This window comes from Thermobia domestica, chromosome 17 (genome assembly GCF_964235325.1).
Source record: "Thermobia domestica chromosome 17, izTheDome1.hap1.1, whole genome shotgun sequence".
NCBI classification, from domain to species: Eukaryota; Metazoa; Arthropoda; class Insecta; order Zygentoma; family Lepismatidae; genus Thermobia; species Thermobia domestica.
The window spans coordinates 109,138,685-109,156,272 of NC_137470.1; the positions used below are offsets into that span (position 1 = coordinate 109,138,685).

General features: G+C 36.6%; 1 protein-coding gene across 8 annotated transcripts in view; it reads right to left on the reverse strand.

The window, feature by feature from the left end:
- RalGPS (Ral GEF with PH domain and SH3 binding motif) overlaps nucleotides 1–17,588 on the reverse strand; it is a 385,336-nt gene that overhangs the window by 50,559 nt on the left and 317,189 nt on the right. For 7 of the 8 annotated variants that reach the window (XM_081744128.1, XM_081744133.1, XM_081744127.1 and 4 more), the window contains 4 exons: nucleotides 16,818–16,960; nucleotides 14,066–14,291; nucleotides 7,000–7,200; nucleotides 1,987–2,073 (listed from right to left, as the gene is read on the reverse strand). In XM_081744128.1, the coding sequence (XP_081600254.1) occupies nucleotides 1,987–2,073; nucleotides 7,000–7,200; nucleotides 14,066–14,291; nucleotides 16,818–16,960 (657 nt within the window). The remainder of the gene's footprint in view (nucleotides 1–1,986; nucleotides 2,074–6,999; nucleotides 7,201–14,065; nucleotides 14,292–16,817; nucleotides 16,961–17,588) is intronic. The other variant, XM_081744135.1, reaches the window with a different exon arrangement.

The following is a 17,588-nucleotide window of genomic DNA, read 5'->3' on the forward strand; positions in this document are numbered from 1 at the left end:
CGAAAGCAGATAAGTGAGTCATGATAACGGTTTCTCATGTAAAATAATATTGTATAGGGCGCTCTTGTTCCACATTTCGATTATCTTTTATCTATTTGAAGATATCACATAATTACTGTAAAATTAGCGGTATTTTAATTTCGCCGGGATGAAGACTCTTAAGGTCTTTTTCTATGCAGTTCTTCAGTTTTCGTAACAGCGGTGTGAATTACAATTTTTTCCCCACTATAGTACAATTCGGTTAGTGCACTAACAACTAAATCAAAGTTTCTTTTAAAATCTTTTAGGAATCTTATCTTACAATCTTGCATATAATTATGTTATCCAACAGTACACAAGTTCAAACCCCTGTATTTACAACTTTGCTAAATTAAACATTGTTGCCAATTGATATTCAAATACAACCATTAACTGTATAATTAAGTATTTACAGTCTTAGATTTTATTTTTATTAATGTAGTTTGTGATAATCGTATCTCAGTTCTTCAAGGATATCACTAACTACATTAATAGCCGCATGATTTAGCACTGTAAATACTTACCTATATACTCTTTAGAACACACAAAAACTACAGATTAAAGGTTGTATTTGGATAAGTTGGCAACAGTGTTTAATTTAGCAACATTGCACATATTGCAGTTTCAACTTGCAGTGTTGGAAGATATACGCAAATTAAAAGATTATAGGACGAGATTCCTTAAAAAGTAAAAGACACAGGTTTGATTTAGGTGTTAGTACACTAACCTAATTATACTACATTGGAAAAATTTTGTAGATCTACATACCGCTGTTGCTACAAAAACTATGTAAAGGTCTGCATAGAAGAAGGTTTTAAGCCCAAGTCCTGACGAAACGTGCCCGAGAGATGCACTTGAAATAAGACTAGAAAACACATGGAACGAACTTTATTCAGGTTAGTTTCAATTATTATTATTACTATAATGTGTTCCATACGCTCAATAACAAATTACTGAAATAAGTTTTTGAGGTCATAGAGTGGTCATCCTTGAATAGTATGTTGAGAATTAAATGCAACTGCCTGCCAGTGCAGTCCAGAATGGGCTATGGGCTTTTAGTTGGAAGATGCGTCGTCAGAACATCTATTTCGATCGCCGTTATTTAGGGCTGTAGAGTAGGGTTCCGCTATTTCTCAGCTCAAATAGCCTCCTCAATTTGTCTGACTCATCGGTAATTAAATTCAGGGCAATGGAAGCTAGTCATCCGACTACTTGGAGCCTGATAATGTTCATAAATTGTTTATGCTCATTACCTGTGGAAGGGCAACAGGTACATAACATTTTATTCTTATAAATAGTTTCTTTGTATATTAGAGACCAATATGTCAATTTTAATTTCGTATCACGCATAGAAGTTACACCATACAAAGATAAAGTCAAATGTAGGGATTAAAGCAAAAGAGTGATGAGTAGCGAAGTAGTCTAATTCCACTAAAATTTCTGCATAACACTCAATCATACAACTATCGTAGATGATTGTGTGATTCAGCAGGTTAAGCAGAGCAGTGAAATTCTGTAACTGAATTAAGACAATTTTCTCCATTCCCGTGCACTTTTACATTTGTACGTTTTCGGCTTCTTGGTATTGACATGTGCTGAATGTTAACAAATCGTACGTCAAAATATACAGTCTACGAGTAAAAATGCAATATGATCATAAAGAATTCACATTTTTAAATTATATAAAATTAATTAGTAGAATATGCCGTCGTACTTCTTGAGAATCAAAACAATGCAAGGGATTTTTTTATAAAGCAACAAATGGGTTTTGATAATGAAAAAATACATACAATTTTCTGCATTAAAATAAAAAAAATAAATATACACGATTTTTTTTTTTCTGTTTCCAGACTTGAATGTGTCATGCAAGAAATTTCGTTCGGTCTACATGCTTTGGAGAAGTGACCCCGTGGTTGAAACAAGGCACACCATCTGTAACATCACTGCTAAGGAATTTGCTAAACTCACCCACTGCGATTCATATTTGGATGAAAGTATTGATGGTGATGATGGCCTTGCTTATGGAAGTTGCGAGGAAGGCTTGTGCTACGAAATCTGAAGAGCAAACAAAGAAGAGTTGTTCGTAAAGTGACCCCTTATTTTCCTCTTGAATTTACTCTATATTTAAAGACTGCCAAGCCCTCCAAAAAATTACTACAGGTTTGCTAAAATATGGGAGTCTTTTAACACTGCACTAAAAGCTACAATCAGACATACCGCGTCATGATGCGCATTCCACTCATTAAAATGAACTTACAAAAAGTACAAGATCTGTCTTTCACTTACTGAAAAGAAAAGAAAGAAAGAGAAAAAATTATATTCCCACCTAAGTTCGTTGAGTACGACGTTTTAATGTAACAGCCTGTCAAGAAAACTGGATTGGCAAAGTCGAATGAAACTGTTGATAGAAATTTATAGATACACAGAGAATCACTGTAAAACTTGTCCCATTTTACGTCTTTATATATATATATATATATATATATATATATATAGAGAGAGAGAGAGAGAGAGAGAGAGAGAGAGAGAGAGAGACAGGGGAAAATAATGGAAAAAGAAGTACCCAGTAAGTACTAGAGAACTACACAGTTAAATAGTAGTAGTATTCCTGGATCTCTGGGAAAGAGTAATAATAGACTATTCTCATGAACAGTTAATTTCCTGTAAAGCAATGGAAGATCTAAGTCACTTTTGGATCAAAAGATCAAATATATTTTAATCAAACATTTTCTTGTACGCCTTATATATCTGGAGAACTACAACACAGTGGAGCCAAACCCAAATTGTCACTTAACTCAGTATGATGCGCTTATTCCATAGAAAATATGAAAACTCGATTTAGGGGCCGTTCAAAAATTCTGTGGCCCCTGATTCAAGATATTTGAATCAAAAATTTTCTTGTACATCTTAGCCAAACCCAAACTATCACTTAACTCAGTATTGATATGCTTATTCCGTAGAAAATGCGAAAACTATTTAGGGACCGTTCAACAATTCTGTGGCCTCTGATCCAAAAACTAAACTGTTATGATTTACAAAGATTAAGAAAATGGATGACTGGATCAAGATTCGAATCAAGGTCTCTAGCTCACAGTGCCGATGCGTTAACCACTACGTTCCCAGTGCGCGCTCTAAACATTCATACATTACATCACGAAGTCTGTACTCAAAGATTAGGTAGACGATAAAACCACGAAAGTGATAGTATGTATAAGTGTTCATAGAGCACTCTGGGTACCGTAGTAATTAACGCATTGGCACGGTAGATCTTTGACCCGGGTTCAAATCGCGGAACACCCACAGATTTTTTTTTCATTCTTTGAAGATCACTGAATAAGCACCTATAGAGGATTTGGTGATATATAATCAGTTATTTCTTCCACTTATCGTATATAATCTAACTGTATAATCCTTGTTCTTGGTCTTATAGTTTTTACCTGTGAGTTACTTATGCAAGATAATACAGAACGAACAAAACAATATTTAAGTTGAACTGTTTCGCGTGTGAATATCACTTCAGATCTACTTTGCGTTGTGCAGTGTTAAAATGAACACCCATATTTCTCGATAGCTAGTTATTAGTATTTCAATAAAAGTACTAATGACAGCTTTTGAAGTAAAAACGGAAATAAAGGAAAGAAAAGTAACTATAAATCAATAACAGAAAAGAAACAAAGAATGTATAACTATGTATGTGAATTTTTGTTCACGTTGGCCATGTATATTTGTGCCCATGAAAAGTTTACCTTTTAAGAAACTAACAGATATGTAGCTATTTTATTAACAAGTTTTGTTAAATATCTAAAATGAAAGTTTGATATATATCTAATTCACATAAAACAATTGTTAACACAACACTGTAAGAGTATAATCATTAGTTAATTGATTTATCCTGAACCAAGTTACCAAACCATACCTCAATACTTGCTATACTTAATACTATCACACTTTTTTCTACCCAAAGTATTACATACAGATCAACTTTGCAGACACACTGATGATTAGAATATATTTGTGAGAAAAAGTAAGTTCTATCAATAACTATACATAAGCACAAGATAAAATAATATCTACATTTTTACTACTTGGAAGTTTTTTAATGATTCTGTGCACGAAAACAGAGTATATCCTAAAAGTAATGAAAACAATAATAATAATAATAATAATAATAATAATAATAATAATAATAATAATAATAATAATAATAATAATAATAATAATAATAATAATAATAATAATATCAGATTCTTTGTACTAACCTTTCGACTCAATCGCGATTGTCTATGATTTTCAAATCAGTACCTGAAATAAAATACTTTCCTACCCCGTAAAATATTCAGAAAAAGCACCCTTCCACTATTATTAATGGCTTGTAGTAAACACTAATAATTTTGATTTATGAATACTAGTCTAGTAAGTTGTGGTACAGTGCATGTGGTCTGAGTAGATGAACACAGACTTCCAGAGTGAGAGAGTACGGCTGCTGGGAGCACTGTGTAACGAATTGGTTGACGCATCTGTACGGTGGGATGGAGACCTATATTCTATTCTGATCTAGTTATGCATTTTTCATTCTTTGTATGTATCGAATTACGACGTGTAGATGAGACGTCTGTCGTGTGTCGTTTCCTCCATTTATAATGTACAATATACCAATCCCATTCTACCTTAACATAGCTTTTAAATTGAATTTCCACATTTTGCTGTTAAGTGAAATCTGTGTCGTAAATGCTTCTTCAAAATTCATATTCTTTAAAATAAAAATGTATTACTAGTATTCCCAACCTTTGAAATTCCAATTGGTTTTCAGTTGGAACTTACATTTCTTGCAAATCCTGTACTTTTCAGTGAAAATACGTTTATTACACAAGAAAGTGCAAAAATGTACAAAAGAGACGGATCACGGAGACATTGAAAAAAATGTGTGTGCTTATGTATAGTCATATTTAAAAATATGAATGCATATTGATAAGCACTCATCTTCCTTTAGGTAGCTCTTTTCCAAGCATTTTCTGCTATATTAGCATGCGAGAAATATTTATTATGCAAAGGACGATAAACATTCACAACTAATAATAATATATATATATTAGTAATAACGCCTAACTTTGGTGTGTTAACTATACTTTTCTACGGAGCGTATTTTTGGAATATGCTGATGATGTTAAACAGGTTAATATAAAAAAACATACGCTTAAAACAATTATTTTCAAAACTTTCTACCAATATGGAGTTTTAAAAAATGTTTATGTATTGCCAGGTCACGATCGCGTTAAGATGGATAGATGGATTAGAGTTTAGAGTCTTTTCCAGCAGTAAGGATCACATGAGGTTCAGCCGGAAATCGAACCCGGGTCTCCCGTGCCGAAAACAAGCACATTACCAAATATCACGAGAAAGAGCTCAGATTGTGTTAAGAAAAACATTTTTAATTATATTGGGACATACAATAGTCTCGATCAGGCAATGTTGAAGAGAAAAATGCACAAAACTTTATACTGATACATTTTACTTTTGTAAAAAGTTTCAGCTGTGTAATATACAGGGTGGTTTGCAAAGATATGTCCACAAATCAGCATCTGATTATTCTGAAGACAAACAATTAACAATTATGCATCAACACGTACGTGTTACCACATCGTTTGATAAATACAGGGTGTTTGAGAATATATTCACTAGATGACAGGACAGTAAATTTGAACACTTCCTGTAAAAACGTTGTGCCCAATGTAGTAGAAAAATGTTACTGCACTCTCCCGATAGGCGTGTGCCATTCCGAAGGCTGCATTGAGGTAAGTGTAAAGGCTCAACCAAAGCCAACAGATAGCACCACGTGTCCCGTATCTTCCTAATGTATTTTGTAGGGAGCAACAATGTTCAATAATAATTCAATGTTCAAGAATACATTCAAACGTCGTTTAAAGACTACCTGAATCAATAATTAAGAGAGTAATCAGTGCACTTGTTGATTATTTTGTTTTATTCATTGTGCTGAACGCTTAAGTTTACTCTCCAGAAACATGCTACCAGCAGAAATTCACTCAGTAATGAAAGAAACAAAATATCACAAAAGTGCGCGAATTATTCTCTAATTATTAATTCAGATTGTCTTTGCGCAAAGTTTGAATACTGTTCTCTTGAGGTTGGTTGAATGATTGTGAATATTCTCGTTCCCAACAAAATATACTGAAAACAAGAGTTATGTGCTGCCATCTGTTTGTGATTTAGCATTCTTTAAACTTATCTTAATTAAATATTGCTCCTAAGTGGTCGTTATTATTTCACCTGCTCCCGTTAACTACACCCACAGACGCTTGTGACTGTTTCCAGCATACCAATGTGTTTCTCAGGCTCATCAATAGTTTGTCCACCTCCACTTTCATATACTGCGATGTGTGTTGTACCTTGTGGCTCAGCCTGTATATTTCAGAACCAGTTGCATATCATGAATTGATGTAAGACCTTTTTTTGTTGCTGCCTGAGCTGCTGAAGTTTAGACATACCTTTGCAAACCATCTTGATACACACAATTTATCAACCATATCACAGTGTTCTTAAAAGCACGATCCGTAGGAGTATAGTTAACTGTCAAAAATATTTGATTTATGTGGATGGTGAGCAGTAACAGAAAAATATCTCAAACTTAATATGTGTTTACGTTTCTGTATTCCTTTCATCGGACTAGAATATAGAGCTTCCGAAAGAAAGGTGGGCGTTTCTAACTTAATACAAGGTTAGAACTTAGAAAGTAGAAGTGGAAAACGCTTAAAAACATACACCGAAAGCATACTGTCAGCCTACAATAGTACAATACATCTTCAACTATATTCGTCTAACACTATGGCTTGAGGATAGGACTCGTTTTGAAAACACTGTCAACTATTTTTATTAGTATATTCTATTTAATGAAGTACAATGATTACATGTCAATCCGAAATCCCGAAATTACGTAACGTTAAACAATAAGTAAAATGTACTTACTTCGTCCCTAAACTTCTGGACTTTCGATGTCCGGGAACGAACTTTCCCGCTGTGGAGTTCGGCGGAAGTCGCAAGGAATTTGACCCTCTTGCGGGTGATAGGTTGAGTGATCCCACTGATCCGCTAGGACCTTCATTCACAGATTCCTTTGAGCTTGACGAACTTGGTGCAGGAGAAGGGGGTTCCAACTTTAGCGACAATCTGCAAGAACATTCAATATGAACAGTAATTCATAAGATATGAATAAACATGTAAATGAAATATGAAATGTGTACACAACAATGAAAGGGTTTGCTGTCATGGATATTACTTCTCTCCCCAACAATTAGGGTAGGACTCAGGATATGTTCAGTTCGGTAACAGATAAACACAAGGTTTTGTGGTTTGCGTACATATATCACTATACCCAAGCAGAAATGCCCTCTGTGTGAATACCCAAGATCAACTAATACCATTATATATCCTTTTGATGGTCGTAAACGTTTAACAACAAACCAGCTACAGAACGTCTGAAGTTAAGTCACTTCCCAGTTCGAATAATGACGCTGGGCTGGGCCCTCTGATCCGCCAATCTCTTTGCAGTAACTCAGGTTTACTTAGACCTTGGTCTTTTGATATAATTTTTTTTTTCAAAGACCAATACTAGTAACCACTGTTTACCTTGAAGAAATTCTTACCCATGTTAACTGCAGGGTGATAGAGGAATCTACATACACTCCAAAAACTACTATACAATCTCATTCAAACTTGATTTAGTACTCATATTCATGTCGTTGTCGACTAAGACATTCTACACTCTTAACACACTTTCCTACAAATCTTCGCAAAGACACGGACATGTTATGAACATCTCCACACACATTACCAAGAACTATGTTTTCAGTGTATACACCACCACATGTCCTTCTCATAATCTGTTTCAATGTCATACCTCAAGTAGATTAATACGCCGCTTAGTTTTCATTCACTTAGCGTAACTCTCTCTTTAGTGTTGGGATTTACCTTCCTGTCAGTGGAGTTAACGAAGGAAAAATGCCTTACACACTAAAATGATAGAAAATAGTATCGTCCAAAAGGCTACAGCGCTATGTTTGCATGATATCATTCCGTGATGGAATTCTGGATTGCATGTATGATTGCAGGAATGTTATTATCGCATTTGTTATCGCATGGCCACCAAGATCACGAGACTTGACGCCTTAGATTATTTTCTTTGATACTACTGGAAAGTAAAGTAACCCATTACATTATAAACCCTGAACAAGCTAAAGCACGAGATTACATCCATTATTGACGAAATTGAGCAAACATTTTTTTAAAAATGCAATCCAAACCTCGAGGAATGATTGACATAATTACTACAGAGACGCAGTGACCTTTTGTTTGATATATTTCGCACCTAACTCTATCAATATATTAGAGTATATGTTACATCCAAGACGCTCTCTTCTGTCAACTGAGAGTTAAATTTACAATAAACAGCAGGTCGATTTTATTAAACAAAACCCTAAATGTACTTTATGAAGTGTACAGAGGTAAACCGGAGTCAAATAATCTCTCTTCTTTTGTATAAGATGAAGCTTGCTAGAATTTCGTAAAGTCAAAATAGTTTTTCTCGTCAGAGCTGTTAAGCTAATTTATTACATAGATTAAAGTACTGATACCAACAACGATTTACTTTTTAAAAGAAACCTTTAGACATACATGAAATATTTTATGGCCTAATTAAATAACTTTTTCTGTTGGTGTCGACTATCTGAGCGAGGTATTTTTTATTTATTTATTTATTTATTTATTTATTTATTTTAAACGTCAGCGGAATGGACATTAAACTGAATACACATGAAACATCAAAAAAGATTTAAATTAAAACCTTTTACTATATTCAAAACTTTTCTTATAAAAGAATATCCTCATTTCTCCTACATTTCAACTCTTACGGAACATTCAATTTTAGCTGCTGTATCATATTGTCAAACTTTACCTCCATATATTTTTCACTGTTGAACAGAGAATAAAACAAACTTAGATCATCTATACCGTACACGCTCGAGTAATGTCCGCACTTCAAAATAAATAAATAAATAATAAAAATTAAAAAAAAAATAATAATAATCGCGGTGCCAAAATGCAGGTGCGGGCATTACGTGGGTCCTTCAAGAAACGCGCAATTTTCAGTCACATTTTTCTCGAAGTATATTTCTTTTGAACTTCCTACATAATATCAGTAAATAATTAAATGAAAAGCAAATGAGGGCCACTAATTGAAACAAATTTATGGCATTTAGAATCAATGAACAAATTATTTAAAGCTTACCTTTTTTTCTCCTTGAACATAATTTTCAATCATGGCAGCACACGCTTGATGTAAAGTCACAAACACAAAGCAATCACTTGTATAATTTATTCTAAATTTTTAAATAGTGTGTCTGGTGCCAGAAGTACGAAAATTGGTACCGTATTAGAAACACCACAAGACATAACTTAGATTTTCAAGCTGTGATTTTTAGGGTGCGGACATTACGCAGTCACTTTTTTTTTTTTTTTTTTTTTTTTTTTTTTTAGTCTCTGAAGTTGGGACATAACGCGAGCGTATACAGTACTGCTCAGTCTAGCTTTGACGTATACAATTTAAATAGAAATGAAATCTGACCGAAGAAAACTTTTATTACCAATCTCTTACAGTTTCGGCAACATACAAGGTGTGGTCAAAAAGTACGGTGAATGTAGTTGCGCAGTGCCATCTATCGATGTTTTATCCATTTCAATTAGAAAGCCCGGTAGCTTAAACCTTTGGTACAGTCAGTGTCGAGTTTGAATGAGTTCTGACCGCTATTATGAAAATTTTTGAGGAAACATGCAATGTTTTGTACATGAAACTGCCTGTAAAAGCCTGTCAGATATTGACAGGCATTACACAGGCGCCTGTTTCGGCGAAAACACGTGTAAAGAAAATATTACAGGCACATTGTCTTCAAGTGATATGCATGTCGAAAAAGTATTAAACTTCTGTTGGAAATTTTGCACGGAAACACGCGTTGTACAGAGCCTGTAGATTAAAATGAGAACATGCAATGTACACGTAGTCAATCACATGCAAGTAAATGGAGGAAATATGTGCATGTAAAGTACCTTGAATGGCTTGTTGATAATATTCGCAATACAGTAAGAATGAAAAGTACAAGGAAGGTGCCTGTTTATCAACATGTAATATACATGTGTGACATTCGCATTACATGTAAATACCATGTATTAGCGTATAGCATGGAAAACGTATGATGTAGAATATGTTATTTTACATTTATAATTTTCGTGTACATGCGAAGTGTGTAACTTCCCTACGTGCAGTGTACAGGCAATGTACAGGTGAACGGGAACATGTAATGATCATGATTGCCAATAAATTGATTAAACAGATACGTGTGATGAACAAGGTGGATTGGAGTTAAACATTCAGGTTATAGGCATAGGAGACATGCAATGTTCAGGCACAAGTCTCCAATTCGACATTCGCTATGCAAGGTCCTGACACATCGGATTACAACTGAATACATTACCTATATTATCTCCGTGTACATGTGAAATGTGAACCCACCTATACGCAATGTGCAGTTAAACGGAAAATGATGCCAATAAATGGGTTAAAGAGGTGCATGCAATGAACAAGATTGATTGGAGTGAATCATTAATGTTACAGGTGTAGAAAACATGTAATATTCAGGCACCAAGTCTCCAGTTTGTCATGGGGGGGTGGGCGCGGTGGCTCAGTGGTAGAGCGTTCACCTCTGGTGCTTGGGGTCCCGGGTTCGATCCCAGCCCCCGCCAAGTGAACTTTGTGGTGGACAAACACTGTGCTCGTGGGTTTTCTCGGGGTTCTCCCGTTTCCTCCCACTTTCTTCATTCCACCATTTCACTCATCTCTCATCATCACCGTCTCCTTTAGCCTAACCGGCATAACCGTGGGACGTAAAACTCAAAGATTTCATTTCATTTCATTTCCAGTTTGTCATGCACATATGCAAGATCCTGACACGTGTATAGTACTTAATGCAATGTACTTTACATGTATATTTCGTTAACACGCCCACTAATTCGCCAACACCTGTATTTCCCATGTATTTAACATGCCAATTACATTTTTATCAAATGAAAAGCAGCTGTCATCAGATCCTCATGAGGTAACATATATGTCAACTACATGGAATATGCTAGTTACGGACATGTTTTCCACTCTACATGTTGTTTACACGCATTTTTCACGTTGCAATGTTGCAACCCTATCAACATGGAAACTACCTGTTTCCGTGAAATGAACATGCAACGATTGTGAAAAAAATCGATACCTCTCTCATGCGTTTAAAAGTGTTCCATCTTGAGGCGCATGTATAGGCGCCTGTAAAAATATGCCTGTTTATGCATGTTTCACAGGAGCCTGAAAACCACCTACATTTTCTGTCTGGGATGTTAGCTGGCTTCCAGAGGCAAAAGACTAAGGACGTGTTAAGAGTGTCTGTCGCGTGCAAACATTAAGTTTTGTTCTAAGCTGCACAAAAAGTGCCAAAGAAGCTCACGAAACGTCAAAATCAGTATATCGTGGCATTGAAGACTGCTTACAAGTGGTATGAGCGATCCAAAATGGCAAGGAGTCTGTTGAAAACGTACAAAAATCGAGACATCCTTCGACGTCAAAAACAGACGAAAACTTGCAGTGTGTGACACAAATGATTTGTTCAGAGGCGAATGACTATTCGAGACCTTTCCAAAGAACTAAACATCTCGTATGAGTCCATGAAAAGCATTTTAACCGCCAATTAAATGGACAAATAGCTTTCTCCGTCACTAAATTGCGCAGTATCACACCTTGTTTTTGGTCAAAAATTATTCCTGTCTGTCCACATTCACTGTGCTCTCTAGATATAGGACCATGTGACTTCTGACTCTTCCCAAAAAAATAAAACCGTGCTTAAAGGAAAACGTTTTGACACCATTCCTGATATTGAGAGGGCCACGACAGAGCTGAACGCCCTTCCAGAAATGCATTCAGTCATAGATTCAACGTTGGGATAAGTGCATTGCTAGCCAAGGAGAGTACTTTGAAGGAGATTAAATCAAAATCCATGTAAGCTAATTACTTTGTTTCTAATAAAATTATTCACCGTATTAATTGATCACACCTCGTATCATTGCCTGAGTGATAAAGGCAATGATATATATTGGCGAAGATGTAAGCCAGGTCGGTAATAAGTGTTTACTTTGGTCAGGTTTTATTTTTATTTAAGGATTCATCTCATTACATGACACGTTTCCATTTGTTGGTAGCCCAGTTCCTGTGCTCGATGGATTAGGTAGGGTTTTTTTTTTTTAATGAGAGGCTTCGCGCTAGCAGCTCTATAATGAATATTGCAATATACCCTCATATTTGTAAACATCATTGTGTGTTTCTCTGCAAGGATCATCCAACAGCTGACAGAAGCCACCTACGAAGTAGTACGAAGAAGGATACGGAGAATAACGAAGGACCCCTACAACCCCTCCACAAACTCCGCCTCCAAAATCGGCAATAAAAGAGTACATCGACGGACAGAAGACATTAGTTCCAGCTCTTCGTGTTGCTCTGGGCAAGAGATTCCTATCCTACAGTATCTCCGCGCTGCACTGGGCAGGAGACACCAACCCACCTCTGCGATGCTACGGGCAGGAGATCCACCCTCATAGAGAAAGGACTATTACTTAGAGAAAACTTCTTATTTGTAGCGTAGTGTACAAAGAACTTGTACAGAAGTTTTGTAATCAGAAGGTGAGGAACAAGGGATAACCAGTGTGTACTGTCCCTACCATACATTACAACATTCATTTTATGGAATTCTTGCCGCATGGTTTTCCTTGAAAATGCGTTCTCTACATGGCAACTGCGGTCACTTCCATAGCAGCTATCTCCGTGGTGAAAATTCCTTCAGCGACCTCCTGTCGCTATGGGAGAATTTAGATTTTCGTCCAATTTATGTTTTGCGAAAGAGGTGTTCCCACTAGCTCACAACAGGCGTATGCTCGAATCACATTTGACATTAACTTGCAATATCCCCAAGGTATGCCTGACTAATGACGCAGGCATACTAATTACACTTACACATACACAAAACAAAACGCATGGTATTTGGAAAACCATAATTATTCCAGTCAAAAGAAATATACGTCCAAAAAAGTACTTTTACCTATTCGTAATAGTACGCCACGGAAGACTGCATATATGGGTCGCTTCGCACGTTCCAATTCAGAGAGAAAAATTATACATGTACGGCGAAAACCGCATTTAACGCACATTCATTCTATTCGTAAAGCCAGGAAAATGTAACAATACGGTTATGTAGCGCGGAAGAATGGTACAAATGAAAATTGTTTTCGTCCAGCATATTAAGAAGCGTTAAGGAAATTCTGGACGTGAATGTTCCTGCTGTTTTATGTCAAAAGGAAGTAATGAAGAAGCATAGCCACAATTTTTCACTTGATTTGAGAAATGAAGATGACACAATTTTACGAGTGAAGGAATATACATATATAATGCCCAGTCTTGAACTTCAATGTAATTTGACACGTATGAGTTTTCAAGGAAGACGACTCGTATGTATGTGCGGCTAGCTTATGTTGTGTTGCACCAGAGGCAAAAATGCCACAAAGCACCTATTCCACGTTTTATCATCATGTATAGCAATAGCTACATAATTCAAAATAACCTGCAATTCACACACGATTCAAGGCGAATCGCGAGAAAACAAACAAACAAACCAAAAAAAGGATATAAACGGACTAACGGGGCATTTTTTAAATAGACACGTAAAATTTTCGGAGCTCTGGAACGAGTCTGTCAGAAGAATACAGTTCAAAAAATATAATTAGAACATTCGCATGGTAGGACTCAGGAAAAAGAAATAAAAGCTGAAAAATACCAGTTAGGATGACTGCAGTGGGAAGAGTTTCTACCAGAAACTGAGCCGGAGCTATAAAAGGCCAAGAAGCACATTTAGATATAAGCAAAACCACCAAAGAAATGAAAAATAAGAACTCATACTTGTACTGGTCATCCTCGACGAATTTCTGAAGCTCCTCTATGTATCTGACGGACTTCAGATAATTTTGGATATGTGGCAGTGGCACCAAATCATTGTACGTTGACTGCTGATAGTTTGCGATGACTCTCAGTATATTGTTCATTTTAATTTGTCGTTGCTCGGATTCAAGTCCTCCTGAGTGGGGGTGGGCCATATCAATATACACCAAATCTGTCAAAAACAGACCTGTAAAGAAAAAATATTGGATTATGAGATTTTAACCTTTCAGACAGAGCACGAACTTTTTACATGATGAAATGTTCAAAGTACAGTGATTGGTCAAATGAAAAGTGTAAGGAATGCCTGGTGACCAAGTTCACACACACAGCAGTGTACACAAAAGCTGGCCATTCACCTTTATTTAAAAAGGTTATATATATACAGGGTGTGTCAGAAGTCCCTTACCACCCCTATTAAAATCCAAATGGATGTACTTTCAGCAAATTTGATGTGGTAGGTGAACTTGAGGGTTAGGGGGACACTTTCTGGCGTAGGTTACGCTGACGGCCGCCATCTTGAATTTATTTTTTATTACAAACGCTATATGGGTCATGTGATACATAACCATAGGCTAGAATTTCACCAGGAAACGGAATCTGAAGTCAAAATGCATTTATCTTTATGTGGTAAACAGTTATACACAATTGAAGTTGTGAATTTGACTGCGTTTCTTTTGTGTTGCGGGTTGTGAATCATCCCGTTAATGAGAGACGAACGCATCCAGATCATCAAAATATGCGGCGGGAGGAGTGCCCGCGCAGTGGCTGCCGATTTCAATGCGCGTCATCCACAACGAGCTCCGGTATCGCATGTTGCAGTGGCACGGTTATTGACCAAATTCGAGGAAACGGGAACAGTTGTGGTTAGACCCCGTAGTGGATGGCCAAAAACAACCCGGACGAAGAAACAGCTACTGCCGTGCTGGCCTCCTTCTCGAAGTCGCCGCAGCGAAGCACACGTCGTTTAACAATGCAGTGTGCCGTGAGTCACAATTCAGTGCACAGGGTGCTCCAAAGGTATAAGTGACATCCATATAAGATGCAATTGCAGCAACATTTGTCGGAGGACGATCCCGATCGTCGCGTCCAGTTTTGCAAGTGGGCTATTGAGCAATTGAGGGTAAATCCGCAGTTTGCTATGCAGATACTTTTTTCGGATGAAGCCCATTTCTACGTAAATGGTGAGGTCAATAGGCAAAACATGCGCTATTGGTCCCGTGACAACCCCGCTTGGACAGATCCCTCGAAAATGACTGGTAGAGGGAAAACTATGGTATGGGCAGGCATATGGGGAACAGAGATCGTCGGTCCGTTTTTCATTCCAGGAACGTTAAATGCAGACCGATACCTCGCGTTGTTGCAGGAAAACATAATGCCGGCTCTGATGTCCGAGGATAGTACCTTCCCCAGGTTCTTCCAACAAGATGGTGCACCTCCCCATTATGGCATCGAGGTGCGTCAGTTCCTGGACGAACAATTCCCTGGGACGTGGATTGGTCGACGTGGACCAGTGGAATGGCCTGATCGATCACCAGACTTAACCCCCCTTGACTTCTACCTGTGGGGACGTGAAGGGTATATGCTGTGAAAATTCGTGATGTTCGTCATCTGGAACAACGTATCATGGCTGCCTGTGAACAAATATCCCCAGAAACCTTAAAACGAGTCCATAGCAATTGGGAGAAGCGTCTGAACACGTGCACTGCCCAGCACGGACAACATGTTGAGCACAATATGTAATACGAAAGTCACACCTGCAATTGTGGATAACTGTTTACCACATGAAGATAAATGCATTTTGACTTCAGATTCGGTTTTCTGGTGAAATTCTGGCCTATGGTCATGTATCACATGACCCACGTAGCGTTTGTAATAGAAAAGTTAAATTCAAGATGGCGGCCGTCCGCGTACCCTACGCCAGAAAGTGTCCCCCTAACCCTCAAGTTCACCTACTACATCAAATTCGCTGAAAGTACATCCATTTGAATTTTAATAGGACAACTTACTGCGTAAACTTTACCTTACTTAAAAAAAAAAAAAAAAAAAAAAAAAAAACCTTTTCGTGTGCCTTATCTGAGGCTAAGAAAAAATAAGCGTATTGTTTGGGTTCGAATACCTAAGCAGGAAGCAAGAAAGAAGTAAAGCCAACTCCAAGAAGACAGTTCGCTCATATAACGTGGTAATAAAAGCATTTTTTACGTTAACCACCCACATTTGCATGGTGTTGAAATCGTTTATAGATAAGGAGGTAAATTCCACCCCCCATTTGAGAGTTTCCGTATGATGTAATAAACTTTTTCACTAACATTAGTGAAAATTGTTCGCTTTAATAAAATATGGAATATAGTTCCTTTGAGACCACAGTGGTCCCTATTGCTTGGAGGTAAGTTTATTGTGTTAGAAGGAAAATTTCGTAAAACTGTCTAGTTTTAATAAAACAACTTATATTTTCTTTAGTTTACAAATTACTTGTGTTGAGTGGTTTTGAAACCATGAAGGTGGTAAAATCCACGAAGCAAAAAAATCAACTTGCTTCTACAATGTTAAATTGATCTCAATGGAACAGATTCAAAAGATTAGAACAAGAAGAGAAATTCTACATATAATCATCTGTATGATTACAGAAACTATTAAAAAGGCATTTTCCTTTATAACAAGAAAAAGACATTTCAGCACAAGTATTAAAATCACGACAGAAACAAAAGAAAATTACCTAAGTAAGGAATACAAGGCAGTTTTAAGCTCTCCATATGGTCTCGCAGATTCCTCCAGTTATCCTTATCCGAGAAAACTTCCGCTAGCTTGTCGAATGTTTGTCGTTCCTTCTTCGACAAACAGCTCCACGTTTTACTTAATCTAAAAATTAATAAATCATTGTAATTATTAATTCTGAACAAACTATAAGAGAATCAAAGTAATGCAAAAAAATTTAGATGTCATAACACTTTTTTTTTTTTTTTTTTTATGCATGCTAGAAATAAACTAAATTACCTGTTCTACAATCCATGAAGGAGTATGACCAGCCAGGTGGTACTCGTTGAATTGGATCATGAATCTGTTCCAAACTCTAGTATATCAGTTTCTAGACCGGAATTCGATACTTTTCAATTTCGTTATAAATTTTGTTTAGCAAAGTTTATAGATGCAGAAGATGAAAATAAAGCAATCCCTGTACAAATCTGACAATGAAACTGTGGACTGAGAAACAAAGTGTGATATTTTGCTCTTTCAATTGAAGTACTTACTCAACTGAAGTGCAGTTCAGGATAAAACCGTTAAATTTATGTCCATACCAAGAATCGAATCCGAGATCGCACAAGGTACTGTTTGGCTACAAGGGATCATATCACATACTTGACTTCCTCTGACGTATTACTCGTAAAAATGCACGAGTTTTGGTTACCGGATCTCATAATGATGTTGCTGAAGTTCGTGAAGTCGTTTCAGGTGAAGTGTTTTACTCAATTATATGCAGTCTTAACTG